Genomic DNA, 13,917 nt, shown 5'->3' on the forward strand with positions numbered 1-13,917 from the left:
TCAGAAATAGTGTTATTGTGATATGGGTAAATTATGAAAAACTGGTTAAAAATGTTTTAAAATATGATGGAAAAATCATAGACTCACAGTTCAGGGGTCAAGGGTTTGCTCCCAGGTCGGTCCTCTCTGTGTGGAATTTGCACGTTCTCTCTTTGACTTGCGTGGGTTTTCCCTGGGTACTCCGGTTTCCTACCGCACCCCAAAAACATGGAGGTTAGGCACATTGAAAACTCTAAATTATCCTAAGGTATGAGTGGCCACTAATTCAAGGTGGGCCCTGCCTGGTGCCCACAGTTACCTGGGATATGCTCCAGCACCCCCTGCGTCTTAGTGAGGATAAGCGATTCAGAAGGAAACTTTCCTCGGTCCATGCTGACATCTGGTGGCTGAACAGTGTCAACGCATAGCTTTTTGTCACTTGAATGCCAATTTGTGAGTAAAAGGGAAGACCACATTTAGTCGTCATCATCATCATCACGGTACAGGTATACATTGGAGGCAAAATTAGGAATCATGATGATATGCACATATATGTAATGGACTTTTTAAAATGTTATCTAAATGAATATTAAAAATTATTTGTATTATGTTCATAGTTGACCAAGAAACATTGAGCAGAATGCAGAACTAAGGATAAGGATCAACCTAAAAAAAAATACTGATCATGTCAATCCCGGAAATAAAATCAGTCAAGTATGATACATAGCATTTAAAAGCAGAATGTTTTATTAAATGAAACACCTGGGAGGCAGCGAGTTAAAATTATATTACTACAATATCTCAACAAAGGCAGATGACAGCTCTCGAATGTTTCATTAAGGGTTAATATTTGAAAGTACCATGATTTAGCAACTCGCCACTTTTGGTTCTACCCATGTCTGGATAAATCAACATGACATTTTGGATCTTTGAGCATATTTACACAAAAACAGACATAATTGAAAGTGCATTCCACCGAGCAATCTTTGGGTAACTTTCTTTCCAGTACTAGTTCACTTAATTGAAGGGATTATATTAACACCTTTTTTTTTGGAAATAACCCCTAACTACGAAGTCAGAGCAACAATGCTCCTACAGTAATATGACTGAAACATAAAACATTTAGCTGTCATTTTGTAGAAAATAGGCAAAAACATGTCAAAACACAATTTTGGTAAGAGTTTATGGTCTTTTAGCAGGTTTAGCAATAAGTTGTCGTTCTCTTTCCAGCTCCTTTTCACGCTGTTGCTCCCTCTCTAGTGCTTCTTTCTGTTTATGCTGCTGTAGTTTTAAAGCTCTTTTCTGAAAGGATATTGGATTCAGTGATTTTGCCATTGTAACACGAAAATATTACCATGATTGATGTATAGAGAGGAACTAAAAAAAAGCAGACAAGTGTAGAACTACCTTCAGTTTTGTTGTTCTTTCATGGACCAAAATCATCTCTTTTCTGATATTTACCAGTTTGTTGTGGTAGACCTTGGCTTCTGTAAACTGAAGGCAAAAACCGGATTATGCAACATGTTCATCTTTGATGGTGACACAATAATTGCTAATGGCGGTGAAACGTACCAATGAATTCAGGTCAAGTAATGCATTGCATTCCTGAAATTTGGTGACTTCTTGATCCAGTGTGTCCAACAATATGAGCTGATTTTGTCTGAGGGAATGAAGTGCTTTGTTATCAAGAGGATTTGCTAATTATATTTCAACTTGCTTTATGGCCCCAGTACGATGCATTTGTTAGGCCAGCTGAATTTAACATTTCAGTGTAACCTTTGTTTTTAACATTGTATTTAGGGGCAGATTTCCTTCAATTTTTTTGTGCATTATATATTTAAATCAAACCTATTCTTTGTTTTTATTCCCAATATTTATAATGTTGTTCACAATCAAACTTCACATTTTACACATTAAGTGACTTAAGTGACATTAAGTGACCACCTAAAGGTCAACTACGCTATGGAATGGATTGTGCTCCACTTTACAGTACTTAGTACATTATATGGTTAGTTCAGCAGTCAAATGATGATCTGGCGCTTCTTAGTTAACTCACGTAAGTTCTTGGAGGGTACGTTTGGAGTTTTGCAAGCCAGGTAGGTAGTGTGAGAGCAAGCCTTCTGTCAGCTTGTACACAGCCTCCTTATCTACGTATACATTTGCCAGATGGTCGGAGACTTTCACCAATGCTTGATCGTGCTGTGGATCTAAAGAATTAAGGTAGATGTACAAATTGATATCAGCAGTTCAATATTTACCTCATTATTAATTCATTTGCTGCCATTGAAGGCAATTGACCTCTCATCTGATTTGATTTAAGACTAACTTTACTGCTGACATGTTTAGATCCCAACCAAATGCCACAGCTTTAGTATGAGCAAACTCACCCTGAGATGAGTTTCCGTCATCATCCATTTCCTCCATTGAATTATTCGACTCAAGAACCTGTAAAAGCCGCCCAAAAAAGAATTTAGCCCGCTTTATCAAGACCGATCTCGTGACACGTTATGACTGCAGAGAGGAATATAAGCTAGCTAGCATGTACATCATGATTTGGCTTCAATTTCATTCAAAAACCACGTATCCGAAGAATGAAAGTTTAAGATCGCTTGACAACAGATTACCCGTTGGAATTTCTCTGCCACGGCGTTTTCCTGCGTGTAATTTGTGGAAAGAAAAGCTGCTTAAACAACGAGAGCGTTTACAATTCGAGTTGTTTTGCAGCTAATAAACATGTTGTGACAGGGGCTGTCACGTGACCTGCACACTTCTCCACCAAACTTGCTAGTTGACTTCTCCCATCTCTTTCCTACCTTTTTAGTGTAGTAGTATACTTAGTTGAAACGACTGGAAACATGTGTCAGCCAGGTTGAGGTAAAAAAACATAAACAAAGAAACTGTCGCTTCTGTTTAATAATGTGTTTTTTTTTCCTCCATGAGAATGCAAATTGAACCGGAGTCGCCTAACTGATTGTATAGCGAGCTAGCCTGTTACTGTGTAGCCACCCACAGCTGTGTCGGTTGACTTTTGTTCACTTGGCCATCTCCACTTATTATCAAGTTGCGGTTGAGTATTTTGATTAAAATAACGGTAACTTGTTTAAAAGCCGTCCACCGTTTAAAAGAATTTATTTTAACTTTGTTATTCCAAAAAAATAGTTCTTCTGGAAATATAACAGTGATATGCTGGTGGTATTAAATTGTGGCGTTTGGCTCTATGATTCCTACTTTTGCTTAATTTAACAAAAATAAAGTTATTTCGAAAACTGCGATTTATCTTCATCAAACTTTTTGTGAGCATCTCTACTTACACTCACTTCCTCATCTGAAAATATCAGAATATTGATACCAGTAAGCACAATGTTTTCGTCATAAAACTTTTTAATGTTTAAATTTGCTAAATACCGAATGAGAACTAAAGTCAATCATCACCAAATTAAATGAGGACGATGGACACAATCTCAATTTATTCAATACTACATGATACAAACAACAGCAGATGACAATTCTTTGTGATGGACATTGACATGAACCACTACACATCCCATTCACTGTAACTTGAACATTGATGCATACAGGCTTAAAATATGAGTTGGAAAAAAAACAAAGGTTTACAAGTGGAAAACACAATAAAAATGTACATGCTGATGAGTAGTTATTGTTTTGATCTCACCCAGGTGCCAAAGGCATAAACGTGATGTGAATCATTAGTCTGGAGAAAGGCGTGCTACATGCAGAGGCGGACTCAGTTTACTTTTGAAGATGTCCAGCTTGCTGAACAAGGTGCGCTCCACCTTCAGGAAAGAGCAAAACAACATGGACATGAGCAGCGACACGACGCCTTTTGACTTCTCTGACGAGCTGGTGGAAGATGAAGCACCCAAATTCAACAAGCTGAAGGTATTGGAAAGCTGGTCAAAGCATTTATTCAATATCCCAGAGATGAACATGTCTTTTAATATAGTAGGATTGTCTCCTCTCTGGTAAGCATAAATGAAGGTAAATCATGTCTGTTTCAAGTTCAGACCGCATGACTTTTCAAGGAAGCTGAGTAAAGTTTTTGCTAACCTAAGCAAATCATGGGTAAAGTCATAAAATCTTAGTCACGTGGAGTCACAAATTGGCTGCTTTTCAATCTTTGCTATACCTGCGTTACATGCCTGTAGTAACACATTTGAGATAAAAAATATTTTTTTAATGACTACCAAACAAATCTGTCTATTACTCTATCGTCTATTACCTAAATTCAGCACTATGAAGGGAAAGCACAAAAGTATTCAAATGAACTTGTAAATACCTCGCTTTCTCATAAATGTAAACTCCAGTGCTATCACCAGTGCATTCAATAATGTACATTACGAGAGCACGCTGCTACACCTAAAATAGTAAGTCTGAGTGCTTTTAGATCATGTTAGTAGTTAGTCTATGAATGCAGCCAAAGTGGCAATACATATCACTATAACACACCAGGCTGCTTTTAAATGGAGAGATAAAATAGTGGCTTATTGCCCTAGAAATATGACAATTTTCTTTCTCTCTCAATTAAAGCAACTCCATTTCCAATAAAGTGTTTCCAATTTACCAATGAGGTAAATCATACTAGATGAAAATTGTGTGCTTTCACTATTTGAAATTTTTAGTTTACACTTCATTCTATACACTTCACGGCAATATTGGGAACACATTTTTTTTTAATACTAGTGCACTCACTGATTTATTTCAGAAAGACAGAAAATCTACAAGTACCTAGAACTCAAAACGGATTTTCAAAGATTTCAATTAAATATGAAAATGGCCTTCCATGTTAAGGTGGTGGTCTCTGGTGAGATGTCAGACTACTCTGCGGGGGCTCCATCCAATGGGGTAGCGGTCAACACATTGGTGTTTGTGGGACGCGACGAAGATGATGACTCTCTACTGGAAACGTCTTCCAGTCCGACCCTTCCGGCCTTGAACATGGATCCTTGCGACAGCTGCACCAAAAAGAGGGAGACCATGAAACAGAAGAAGGTGATGAAACGGTTGGGCATTGCAGCTGTGCTCTACCTTCTCTTCATGATGGCTGAAATTATAGGTAAGCAGAGTCTCTGCCCAGGGTGGCCAAAGTATGCCCTTGAATTGGATTGTGGCCAAATTTGATACATTTTGGCAAATATATCATTGTTCATAATATTGATTGTATTTTATCATCATGAAAAACTATTCCAGTCACAGAGAGTTTTCTTACTTTTAGCCATGTACATATACATTTTGTTAATTATCACATGAAAATGTGTGCTTAATGGTGTGCCAATTTTGTCATACCAGAATAACAAGGATATCAATGTATGCTTTTTCTCAGGTGGCTATGTGTCTAACAGTTTAGCCATCATGACCGATGCTGTGCACATGCTAGCCGATGTGGTGGGTATCTTGTTCTCTCTGCTGGCGCTATGGCTCTCCACTAAACCACCAACCAAAAGATTCACTTTTGGACTTCATCGCCTTGGTAAGGCTCCACATTCAACACCCCAAAATGATGTGTGACGATTCTAAGCCGAGGAATGACTGAAAACTGCCAAACAATTGTTAGACACAGAAGCACTGTGCTGTTATTCTTCAGAACATAAAATACATGAGAAACAAGTTGTGTACTTGGAATGCAAATGTAATATTGCATTTTGCTTTTCACAACTGCTTAAGAATATTAAAGGCAGCTTGATTAATGATTTCAGATTTGGCATAACTTAACATAGATCTGAATCAAAAGTTTCACACTGCCTTGTCATTGGTTACGTTGCAGTCTTGGAATTGTTATTATACTAGATCTGTATTTCAGAGATTGAGCTTCTGTCATACCTGACTGTTTTTGTTGCAGAGGTTATATCAGCAGTACTCAGTGTGGCGCTTATCTACATTTTGACGGCAGTACTGCTTTTCGAGGCAGTTCAGAGGACGATAAACCAAGACTTCAACATTGATGGTGATGTCATGATCATCACGGCAGCAGTGGGCGTTGCTGTCAACATCATGTGAGTCTCAATGTTGTTGTCAAATTCTCCTTGGCTTTGATCTGTTCCGCTTATTTTCACGAGGCACGCGGTGGTCCAGGAGTCTATCCCAGCTAACAATGCAGTAGGCGATAAACTTTTCATTCGCTGCCAGCCATTTGTGATGCACATTGAGACAACTAAGCATTCACAATTGCACTCTTATCTAAGGACAATTTAGTTTCTTCAACCAATGTTTTTTTTGGGAATGTGGGAGGAAATCAGAGTACTTGAAGTAAGAGAGACTTCTTTGGAAGTGATGATTTTAAATTTAAAGTGTGATATATTTTCTAAATATGGGCGTACATAACAGCCGGACTCCAAAGAACTTGCTTGTGAGTTTTTGTCTTTGGGTAATTGACAGTGTAGCTACAGTATTATAAGAGAATAATAACATGCTTTTCCTATTTAGAATGGGCTTCTTATTAAACCAAGGTGGTCATCTTCACTCTCATGGTCACGGTCATTCCCACAATGCCGCAGCTCCTTCAGAGTCGCACTCTGCAAGTTCTGGCCGGAACCAGAGACCACACGGTAGTCTGGCCGTTCGAGCCGCCTTCATCCACGCTTTGGGTGACCTACTCCAGAGTGTCGGGGTCCTTATAGCTGCATACGTTGTTCGCTTCAAGGTACCTTGGAATAAAGTCTTTTTTTTTTAAACTTACCAATGATATGGAAACAAAATAGAATTTTTTTCCCAGTCTCTCACTAAAGTGACCTCACATTGAATGTTTTATGACTGATATATGTTTTTATGGGACAACACTGAAAAATTACCCTTTGCTACAATGTGAAGTAGTAGTTAGAATACATCTTGTATACAAGTGTAAATGTACTTTTTCCTCAAAATAACTGGACAAAGCCATTAATGTGGGCATACCTATCAGGAAATGGAGTCCATTAGTCATTTCTCTATCAATAAATTATTGAGTAAATTGATCTCATTAAGTGGCTGATGAATTTAAATGGATTTGAGTCTTTTACCCACATCTAATTCTCTGGCTTCACTCCCTTTCTCTCTCCTCAGCCGGAATATAAACTGGCAGATCCTATATGCACATACATCTTCTCAGTTTTAGTTCTCTTCACCACAGTCCGCATCATACGAGACACAACAGTTATTGTGCTGGAAGGCAAGTATCGGATTCTTCCCAAATGTGCCACCTTGATTTTTTTTTTTTTTTTACCCAGGTACTCACACTATTCCTTCATCATACAGGTGTGCCCAGACACTTAGACATAGATCGAATCAGAGAGGATCTCCTGAAGCTGGAGGATGTGCAGTCTGTAGATGAGCTGAATGTTTGGGCTCTGACTGCTGACAAGACATCAGCGCTTGTACACCTTCAACTAAGTGAGTTGGTTCAGCACAATTTTCAAACATTCATTCTTTTACAAGCTCAACATCATTTGAGGTCATGAAAGGTGGACGTTTTAATAGTTTTAATCATTTTCAGAAAATAACTATGTATGCAGTTATAAGAAAAAGTTCCCAAAGTTATGGGGTCATTTTATATTTTCCAACTTCAGCACCTCTTATGTAGCATTGTTTTCTTCTCTTTCTGCTTCCAGCGCCTTCAAGTGCCAGCAATTGGGAGGATGTTCAGGCAAAAGCTCGCCACCTTCTGCTTCATACTTATGGTTTGACCAGATGCACGGTTCAGGTCCAAACACACAGGCAAAGGCGTGTACGAACCTGTGCACACTGTCAGGAACTAAGTGATTAGAGAAAGGTTTTCTGCATTCACTTCTTCCTTTCTGCACTTTTTCATGGCATGCCACAAGTTGGCGAGTACACGTAAGTGGCCACTGGCTGTTGCACCATCCAGTACTAAAGTGGACCAATGGTGGTGCACTCTTGATGTAAGAATTACTACGCTTTTGTGCAACGTTGGCTGATTTTCAATTTATTCACTGGACAAACATGAACTTTCATGCCCAATGCCCAATCTTTGCATTCACCACTCAGGCCTATTTATCTGTAATTTTCTCATGGATTATGGCAATTGCTTTATACATTGGTTACATCTTTAGCCTGAGTGTTATGTTACTTACTTTAAACCCTTTGTACATGCTTTTGATGGCCCAGTCATATGGTGCTAGTAAAACACAAACTTTAGCTTACTAGATACTATTGAGACAAAGCTGCACGAGTTGACACCTACCTACAACTAGTACATGTATTTTGAACTGGATATCGAAATACTGAACAAATCAGCATTAATCAGTTGCTGTGAGTCAATTGACTGAATGAATCACTTCATCTTTTTGTACATTGAATATTTCTAGCCCTTAACCAAAGTCACGTTTGATCTGCCAATCATATTGTGCAAGTCAGACCAACACTGACGTTTGAATTAATTTTTTTCAGCACATGACAAGATTAACATGACTACAGAATTGCTTGTGTAAGCAGCATGTTTGGATGATGTGTGAAGTGCCCCGATGTGACTGACAGTATTGTTGCACTGATTCAAATCTTTCAGTATTCTGTTTATTATTTAGCTCATATTACTCATATACAGCCAAATCAGAATTAATTTTGGAATAAAATACTGTGATTTGTCTTCAACCGCTAAGTGTTGCTTTTTTAAAGGAGACTTGGAGTCATTCTTTTGTACTGCCTATGTATTAAGATTGTGTGTGTGTGTGTGTGTGTGTGTATGGAGTAAAAAAAAGAAACAATCAAAAACACTAAGAATGCACAATGCATATATTCCTTATTAATATTGCCTTTTGCTTAACAACAATGGCACAACTTCTACATTTTAGCTAACTACAGACTGCGATGTCCATTTCATCCACTTAATGGTGCACTTTTACATTACGATAATGTAATGCATTTGCTGATTACAGTTTGGCTTAAAGGATCAGCTCCTTTTATCCTTAAGAAAAAGCATTCTATATGTTTCTATGCATTTTTATTATGATTCAAACAATATGAAATGTGTTTGTACAGTTATTTTTTATTGTTCAAACATAATTTTGAATATATGGGAGAATAAAATGTATCAGAATACACATTTAAGTTTTTCTTAGTGAGGTGCAAACAAGGTTTGGTTACCAGGAAGTGTCTGAGACTATAAGTGACCACCATTAGTGCAACTGATCAATATATTCAATAGTGCACAGCGACCCCCTTACAATCAAAAGATTATCTAAAATGAAAACAAGACCAAAAAAGCTCAGAATTTTTCCACTTTTTTAATTAAAATTTGGTTAAACTTTCCATTGTCAATAAGATGTTATCTGGTATGTTTGAATTTGCTGAGCTGTGAGGGAGGGGCTTGTTTGCTGGAGAGATTGCATGAAGTGAGTATGTTTGATGCTAGATGCCTCTATGTTTTCTTGTAACGCCAGGAGAGCCGCCTGGAACAGAGAAAGGAGTTTTCAGATACATTCCGTGTATAAATCCAATCCACAGGCTTTATACCATTTCCTTTAACTGTTAGTCCTCAAGTTGACAAGGAGAATTGCTCCACTTTTTAAAAATAAAACCAAATACATTTCTTTATCTACACTAATCCCCATCAAATTGCTTTTTATTACCTCTTTACAAAGATTTTCCAGGTCAGCTCCGGTGTAAAGCTCACTTCTGGCAGCCAACTCCTCCAAACATACATTGGGATCTACGGGCATGGACTTGGTGCACACCTTCAGGATGGCAAGGCGGGCCTAAACACAGGTCATTATACACTTGTTAAATTATGTTGGGGAAACCTGTTACTACTAAGCCTAGCTCAGAATTGCTTGAAGATTTACAATAACCGTGAGATTAAAGTTAGTTTGCGTTAGCCTGTCTGCAGAATTTTTCATCCTGTGATAGTTAGCATGAAGTCTGCGGATGTTCCAGGAATTAAAGTGTTTCAATGTACGAACCTGCTGATCCGGTGGAGGCACATGTAGAATGTGGTCCAATCTCCCAGGTCTAAGAAGGGCACTGTCCAAACAGTCCGGCCTATTTGTGGCTGCTACAACCATTACGTCTTTGTTGCACACTTCCTGCTTGTCTGCCTATGGAGGAGCAAAAATATATGCTTGAAACTTGTTCAAATCACATTGACATTTCTGGTCTTTGACAGTTGCAGCCCAACCTGTTCTGGACAGTTATGATCCTCTGCTCCCTCAACTTGGAGTATCTTCTGCGTCCCTTTTCTCTCCAACGTCTTCAGGCCGATGCCATCCATCTCATTGAGGAGCACGGATAATAATCGTGTTTGAACGCTGTTAGGTGCCTGACCGCTGCAACGCGAGCCAATCACAGAGTCAATCTCATCCAGGAAGAGAATGCAGGGAGCGCAGGCCCGCGCTTGACGAAACAGCTACACATGTAAAGAACATTTTTGTCCAAGAGTCAATGAGAGCTCGTATATCCAAAAACGTTCAACTGTTAACAAAAATAATGTCAAGGCACTAACCTGTGACAAAGCCTTTTCTGAGTCTCCCACGTATGGAGAGTAGAGATCAGCACCACTGACGGACAGGAAGGTACAGTTGGAGGATGAGGCAGCCGCTCTGACCAATGTCGTCTTGGCGCAACCAGGAGGTCCGTAGAGAAGCACGCCTCGTGGGCGGCACAGACCCAGGCGTAAGAAGGCTTCGGGGTACATCATTGGCCACTCGATGCTCTTCAAATCATTGGAAAGCAGGTCATTTTAGCTAATACATTACATACATTTGTTCTTAAATATTAGTTATTAGCTATTGGTTATTTCAACTTAAAGCCAAGAATAAATAAGGAATGCAGTGTAGTCAATTGCGTTTAGACATGCATAGTGTTCCTGGGTAAACAAATGTACATTACCAGATTTCATCGTATATCTGAAAGAGGCTTGCCATTATTGGCTATAAATAAATAAATCACCTTATCACTGTTTTATACATTGTTCATTGTGGATGTGAAAGTATTTATCACCTGACTCAGTTTCAGTTTGATGTCTTCAAGACCACCGATGTGCTCCCAGGCCACTTCGGCCAGGTCCGTCTGGCCCAGACTGCTCCTGAGACATGAAGGCCGCACCAACTTCATAGCCTTCATGAAGTGTTTCAGTCCTACCGTCTGCTCATCTGAACTCTGTAAATATGACAAACATTTTCAAACTTTCATGACAATAAGGATGTATTGTTTTTAATTAACAAAGGTTTTGATTCACACATGCACGAGAATTTAAAAGTGCAACATATTGTTTCTTTAATGCTGAATTGACCTTTGAGTTCTCCCGCATAGCGTGCATGGCGGCTTCCCGACACAGGGCACTGAGGTCTGCTCCGACATAACCCGCGGTTTTGCGTGCTAGTTCCTTCATGTCCACGCTGGGACACACAGGCATTTTCTCACACACAACAGACAAAATGGCTGCTCTTTGTTGCACTGTAGGAGGTCCAATGATAACCTAAAGAAAAAAAGAACACAATTTATGCCTTCAAAAAGCAAATATTCACATAAAACAATCCTCATGATCATGATTACTTCTCTGTCAAATCTTCCAGGCCTGCGAAGTGCCAGGTCTAAGCTATCTGGACGATTGGTGGCACCAATGATGAGGAAGCGATCTGATTGGTCAATGCCATCCATCAGCGTGAGGAGCTGAGCCACCAGGCGATTCTCCGGCGCAGATGAGCCGCTTCTTCTCGGGCAGAGAGAATCCAATTCGTCCAAGAAGAGGACGCACGGACCCTCGTCTGCTGCAGCGCGAGCTCGCACGAATACGTCCCGCAACATCTCTTCACTTTCGCCCGGCCGGGCTCGCACAATCTGGAACGTTTATATAAATATTCATACAATGAATTGGAAATTTTATGATGATTGACCTTAGTCTAATCATAGGACTTTACCTCTGGTCCTCTGACCACCACCAGGCTTGCGCCCACTTGCCCGACCACTTTTCGAACCAGCTGTGTCTTTCCAACGCCTGGCGGCCCCACAAGCAGCACGCCTCTTGGACACGACACCCCAAGCAAGCCTAGGGTGGCTGGATAGAGAAGCGGCAACTGCAGCATCTCTCTGAGCGATGCACTTACCTAAGGTACATTTTGAAAGCAAATTATCAGAGAAGTTGAGGAATTTAAATGGCTAACACTGTTTTATAACTCCAGGCATCACCATGCGTTATTTGGCGAAAATGCCAATTTTTGGGCTTCTTTCATACTGAAACCCAAAACCTTTGTAGTAACACCAACATGAAGAAAAACAGTCCAGTCTACACTGCTTCACTGTTGGTATGCCATTACATTTTGGGTGCATATAGCACAAAAATACAAAAAAAAAGAATGCACAGTAAATGTTTATTTCTTACCAAAACATGTTATTTGGGCAAAATTTGTTTCAATAGCATATTAGTACACATAGGTTTTACCTAGGCCAAATGATGTGTGTGTTGAACTGAACCGCACAATTTTTAAATTGTCACTTATAGAAATAATCATTTTTCCATACTTACCTCTTCCAGGCCACCCAAAGGCACTGTGACCTGACCCTGTAGATGGTTGTTGAAGTGTCTGAGGGTTTGGATTTCAACAATCTCCACACTAGTTTTGGAAGTGACAATCCCTGCTGCATTACCATCCGGATAGATGTTTTCAATGACAACATACCGGATGTCTGTTTGAAAATGCTCCAAGTTTATAACATGGTTCTTATGGACTAAGGCATATTTCAGCATGTCTTTGACAAATTCGTGAACAAAACGAGGTGATGTGTTTCTCTTGAATTCTATGTTTTGGACCACCACGCTGATCTTCATTCCTTTCAGTGTGGGACAATGGAGGAGTGCGATTTGCTGGGGATCCAGGCTGAGGCGTGAGGGTGGATGTCTGACCAGATTGGGAGAGCAGCATTTCATGTCCACCTGCACGAAGCCCTCAGCCAGGTCGGACCGGGGCCATGCGGTGCACAGACAGCTTCCCCCAGGGAGGGACACCAGCACCGGGGAACCCACACTCAAGCCCAGCGATGACATCAAACCTGGCCCCATCCTGCATCTCTGGGAGCCCCGATCCGATGCTTCGATTGACAACAGCTTCAAAGATGTCATCATGAGGTAAATATTACCTTGTAGTCCTGTCTTGGGACCTACAATTAAATTAAAGGATGTGCGTACTGGAGTAGTACATTACAGCTATGCTAGTATTAGCTAGAGGCGACAATCTAAGATTGAAAACAATCGCGGGTGACTATTTTAAAGTAGTCACAGCTAATTATTATAGGTCGTTTTTTTATCATCTTAGTAATAAAAGTGCAGTATTTTACACTCCGGTGGAATTTCAAGTAATGTTTACAACATCCATGTGGCAGGGAAAATGGATGGCCAATCAAAATCTTTCCCTTTAGAATAACTTCCGGTATATAGAACTGTAAAGAGTGTGTATTGGTTAAGTCACTGCCCGTCAATGTCAGCAATACGCGTCTAATTCATTTTGACACGTGGAGGGGTGTGTTGCACTTTTATATTTCTGCACTATTGACGGAGCTAGACGTCCAATGACTTTTAACAAGACCAACGTTCAGCTGCCTCTCTTTGGCAGCCATTGCGTAAAATTTAAAAATCACAAAAATAAGGTCATAGAAAGTAATATTACCGATTAGTTAACATTTTTGTCAACATATGTGACGTTCACTCGCATGAATTGGTTATGGTTGGCCAACATCGTTGCCATGTGCCTGTCATTTTAGCGCCCTCGTGTGTACTGGAGCTAAAATGCAGCCATGTGAAATGTTTCGAACTTGGCAGAATGCTGTGTAAGTGTGGTGTGTAAAATTGAAGTAAATTCACATGGTCACTGTCCTTTAGGTTTTAGTAACGCTTAATCTTTAATTCGATTCATCGACAGCCTTTAAGTGGCGTCTGCAAGGTATCTATCATGTCTGCAGTGGTCATGGGGACAAGTCACGTGGTTTGCTATTTTTCCA

At 39.8% G+C, this 13,917-nt stretch overlaps 3 protein-coding genes across 6 annotated transcripts; 1 reads left to right on the top strand and 2 right to left on the bottom strand.

Moving 5' to 3' along the window:
* Nucleotides 1-703: 703 nt before the first annotated feature.
* On the bottom strand, nucleotides 704-3,003 carry bloc1s6 (biogenesis of lysosomal organelles complex-1, subunit 6, pallidin). Of its 2 annotated transcripts, none has more exons than XM_077713348.1 (6): nucleotides 2,793-3,003; nucleotides 2,367-2,424; nucleotides 2,036-2,186; nucleotides 1,552-1,639; nucleotides 1,387-1,473; nucleotides 704-1,281 (listed from the first exon to the last, which is right to left on the bottom strand). In XM_077713348.1, exons 2-6 carry the CDS (start codon nucleotides 2,401-2,403, stop codon nucleotides 1,162-1,164), a joined length of 483 nt encoding a protein of 160 aa, XP_077569474.1. In that variant the 5' UTR covers nucleotides 2,404-2,424; nucleotides 2,793-3,003; the 3' UTR covers nucleotides 704-1,161. The 2 variants fall into 2 exon arrangements, with proteins under 2 accessions (XP_077569474.1, XP_077569473.1); XM_077713347.1 differs by lacking the exon at nucleotides 2,793-3,003 and adding an exon at nucleotides 2,604-2,777.
* On the top strand, nucleotides 2,041-8,580 carry slc30a4 (solute carrier family 30 member 4). Of its 3 annotated transcripts, none has more exons than XM_077713345.1 (9): nucleotides 2,041-2,199; nucleotides 3,657-3,879; nucleotides 4,789-5,053; nucleotides 5,321-5,467; nucleotides 5,837-5,990; nucleotides 6,421-6,637; nucleotides 7,036-7,141; nucleotides 7,228-7,362; nucleotides 7,581-8,580. In XM_077713345.1, exons 2-9 carry the CDS (start codon nucleotides 3,742-3,744, stop codon nucleotides 7,733-7,735), a joined length of 1,317 nt encoding a protein of 438 aa, XP_077569471.1. In that variant the 5' UTR covers nucleotides 2,041-2,199; nucleotides 3,657-3,741; the 3' UTR covers nucleotides 7,736-8,580. The 3 variants fall into 3 exon arrangements, with proteins under 3 accessions (XP_077569471.1, XP_077569469.1, XP_077569472.1); XM_077713343.1 differs by lacking the exon at nucleotides 2,041-2,199 and adding an exon at nucleotides 2,705-2,853; XM_077713346.1 differs by lacking the exon at nucleotides 2,041-2,199 and adding an exon at nucleotides 2,963-3,045.
* Nucleotides 8,581-9,193: 613 nt separating this feature from the next.
* afg2b (AAA ATPase AFG2B) lies at nucleotides 9,194-13,331 on the bottom strand. The gene is made up of 10 exons (XM_077713342.1): nucleotides 12,449-13,331; nucleotides 11,844-12,029; nucleotides 11,479-11,763; nucleotides 11,216-11,401; nucleotides 10,924-11,082; nucleotides 10,427-10,636; nucleotides 10,103-10,330; nucleotides 9,888-10,022; nucleotides 9,558-9,683; nucleotides 9,194-9,377 (listed from the first exon to the last, which is right to left on the bottom strand). Exons 1-10 carry the CDS (start codon nucleotides 13,043-13,045, stop codon nucleotides 9,243-9,245), a joined length of 2,247 nt encoding a protein of 748 aa, XP_077569468.1. The 5' UTR covers nucleotides 13,046-13,331; the 3' UTR covers nucleotides 9,194-9,242.
* Between the last annotated feature and the right edge of the window lie 586 nt (nucleotides 13,332-13,917).

The sequence above is a fragment of the Stigmatopora nigra genome, chromosome 3 (genome assembly GCF_051989575.1).
Source record: "Stigmatopora nigra isolate UIUO_SnigA chromosome 3, RoL_Snig_1.1, whole genome shotgun sequence".
Lineage (NCBI taxonomy): Eukaryota > Metazoa > Chordata > Actinopteri > Syngnathiformes > Syngnathidae > Stigmatopora > Stigmatopora nigra.

Bases quoted from the DNA above. Each gene is read 5' to 3' on its own strand.
- bloc1s6 (XM_077713348.1), bottom strand. From the start codon at position 2,403: ATGGAGGAAATGGATGATGACGGAAACTCATCTCAGG. The intron at 1,640-2,035 runs GTGAGTTAACTA...TCATTCCCTCAG, and splicing joins CGTACCCTCCAAGAACTTAC to ACAAAATCAGCTCATATTGT. The intron at 1,474-1,551 runs GTACGTTTCACC...TTTTGCCTTCAG, and splicing joins TACTTGACCTGAATTCATTG to TTTACAGAAGCCAAGGTCTA.
- slc30a4 (XM_077713345.1), top strand. From the start codon at position 3,742: ATGTCCAGCTTGCTGAACAAGGTGCGCTCCACCTTCAGGAAAGAGCAA. The intron at 3,880-4,788 runs GTATTGGAAAGC...TTCCATGTTAAG, and splicing joins CCAAATTCAACAAGCTGAAG to GTGGTGGTCTCTGGTGAGAT. The intron at 5,468-5,836 runs GTAAGGCTCCAC...TTTTTGTTGCAG, and splicing joins TTTTGGACTTCATCGCCTTG to AGGTTATATCAGCAGTACTC.
- afg2b (XM_077713342.1), bottom strand. From the start codon at position 13,045: ATGATGACATCTTTGAAGCTGTTGTCAATCGAAGCATCGGATCGGGGC. The intron at 9,684-9,887 runs GTTCGTACATTG...ACCTGTGTTTAG, and splicing joins TGCCTCCACCGGATCAGCAG to GCCCGCCTTGCCATCCTGAA. The intron at 9,378-9,557 runs GTAATAAAAAGC...TCTCTGTTCCAG, and splicing joins TGGAAAATCTTTGTAAAGAG to GCGGCTCTCCTGGCGTTACA.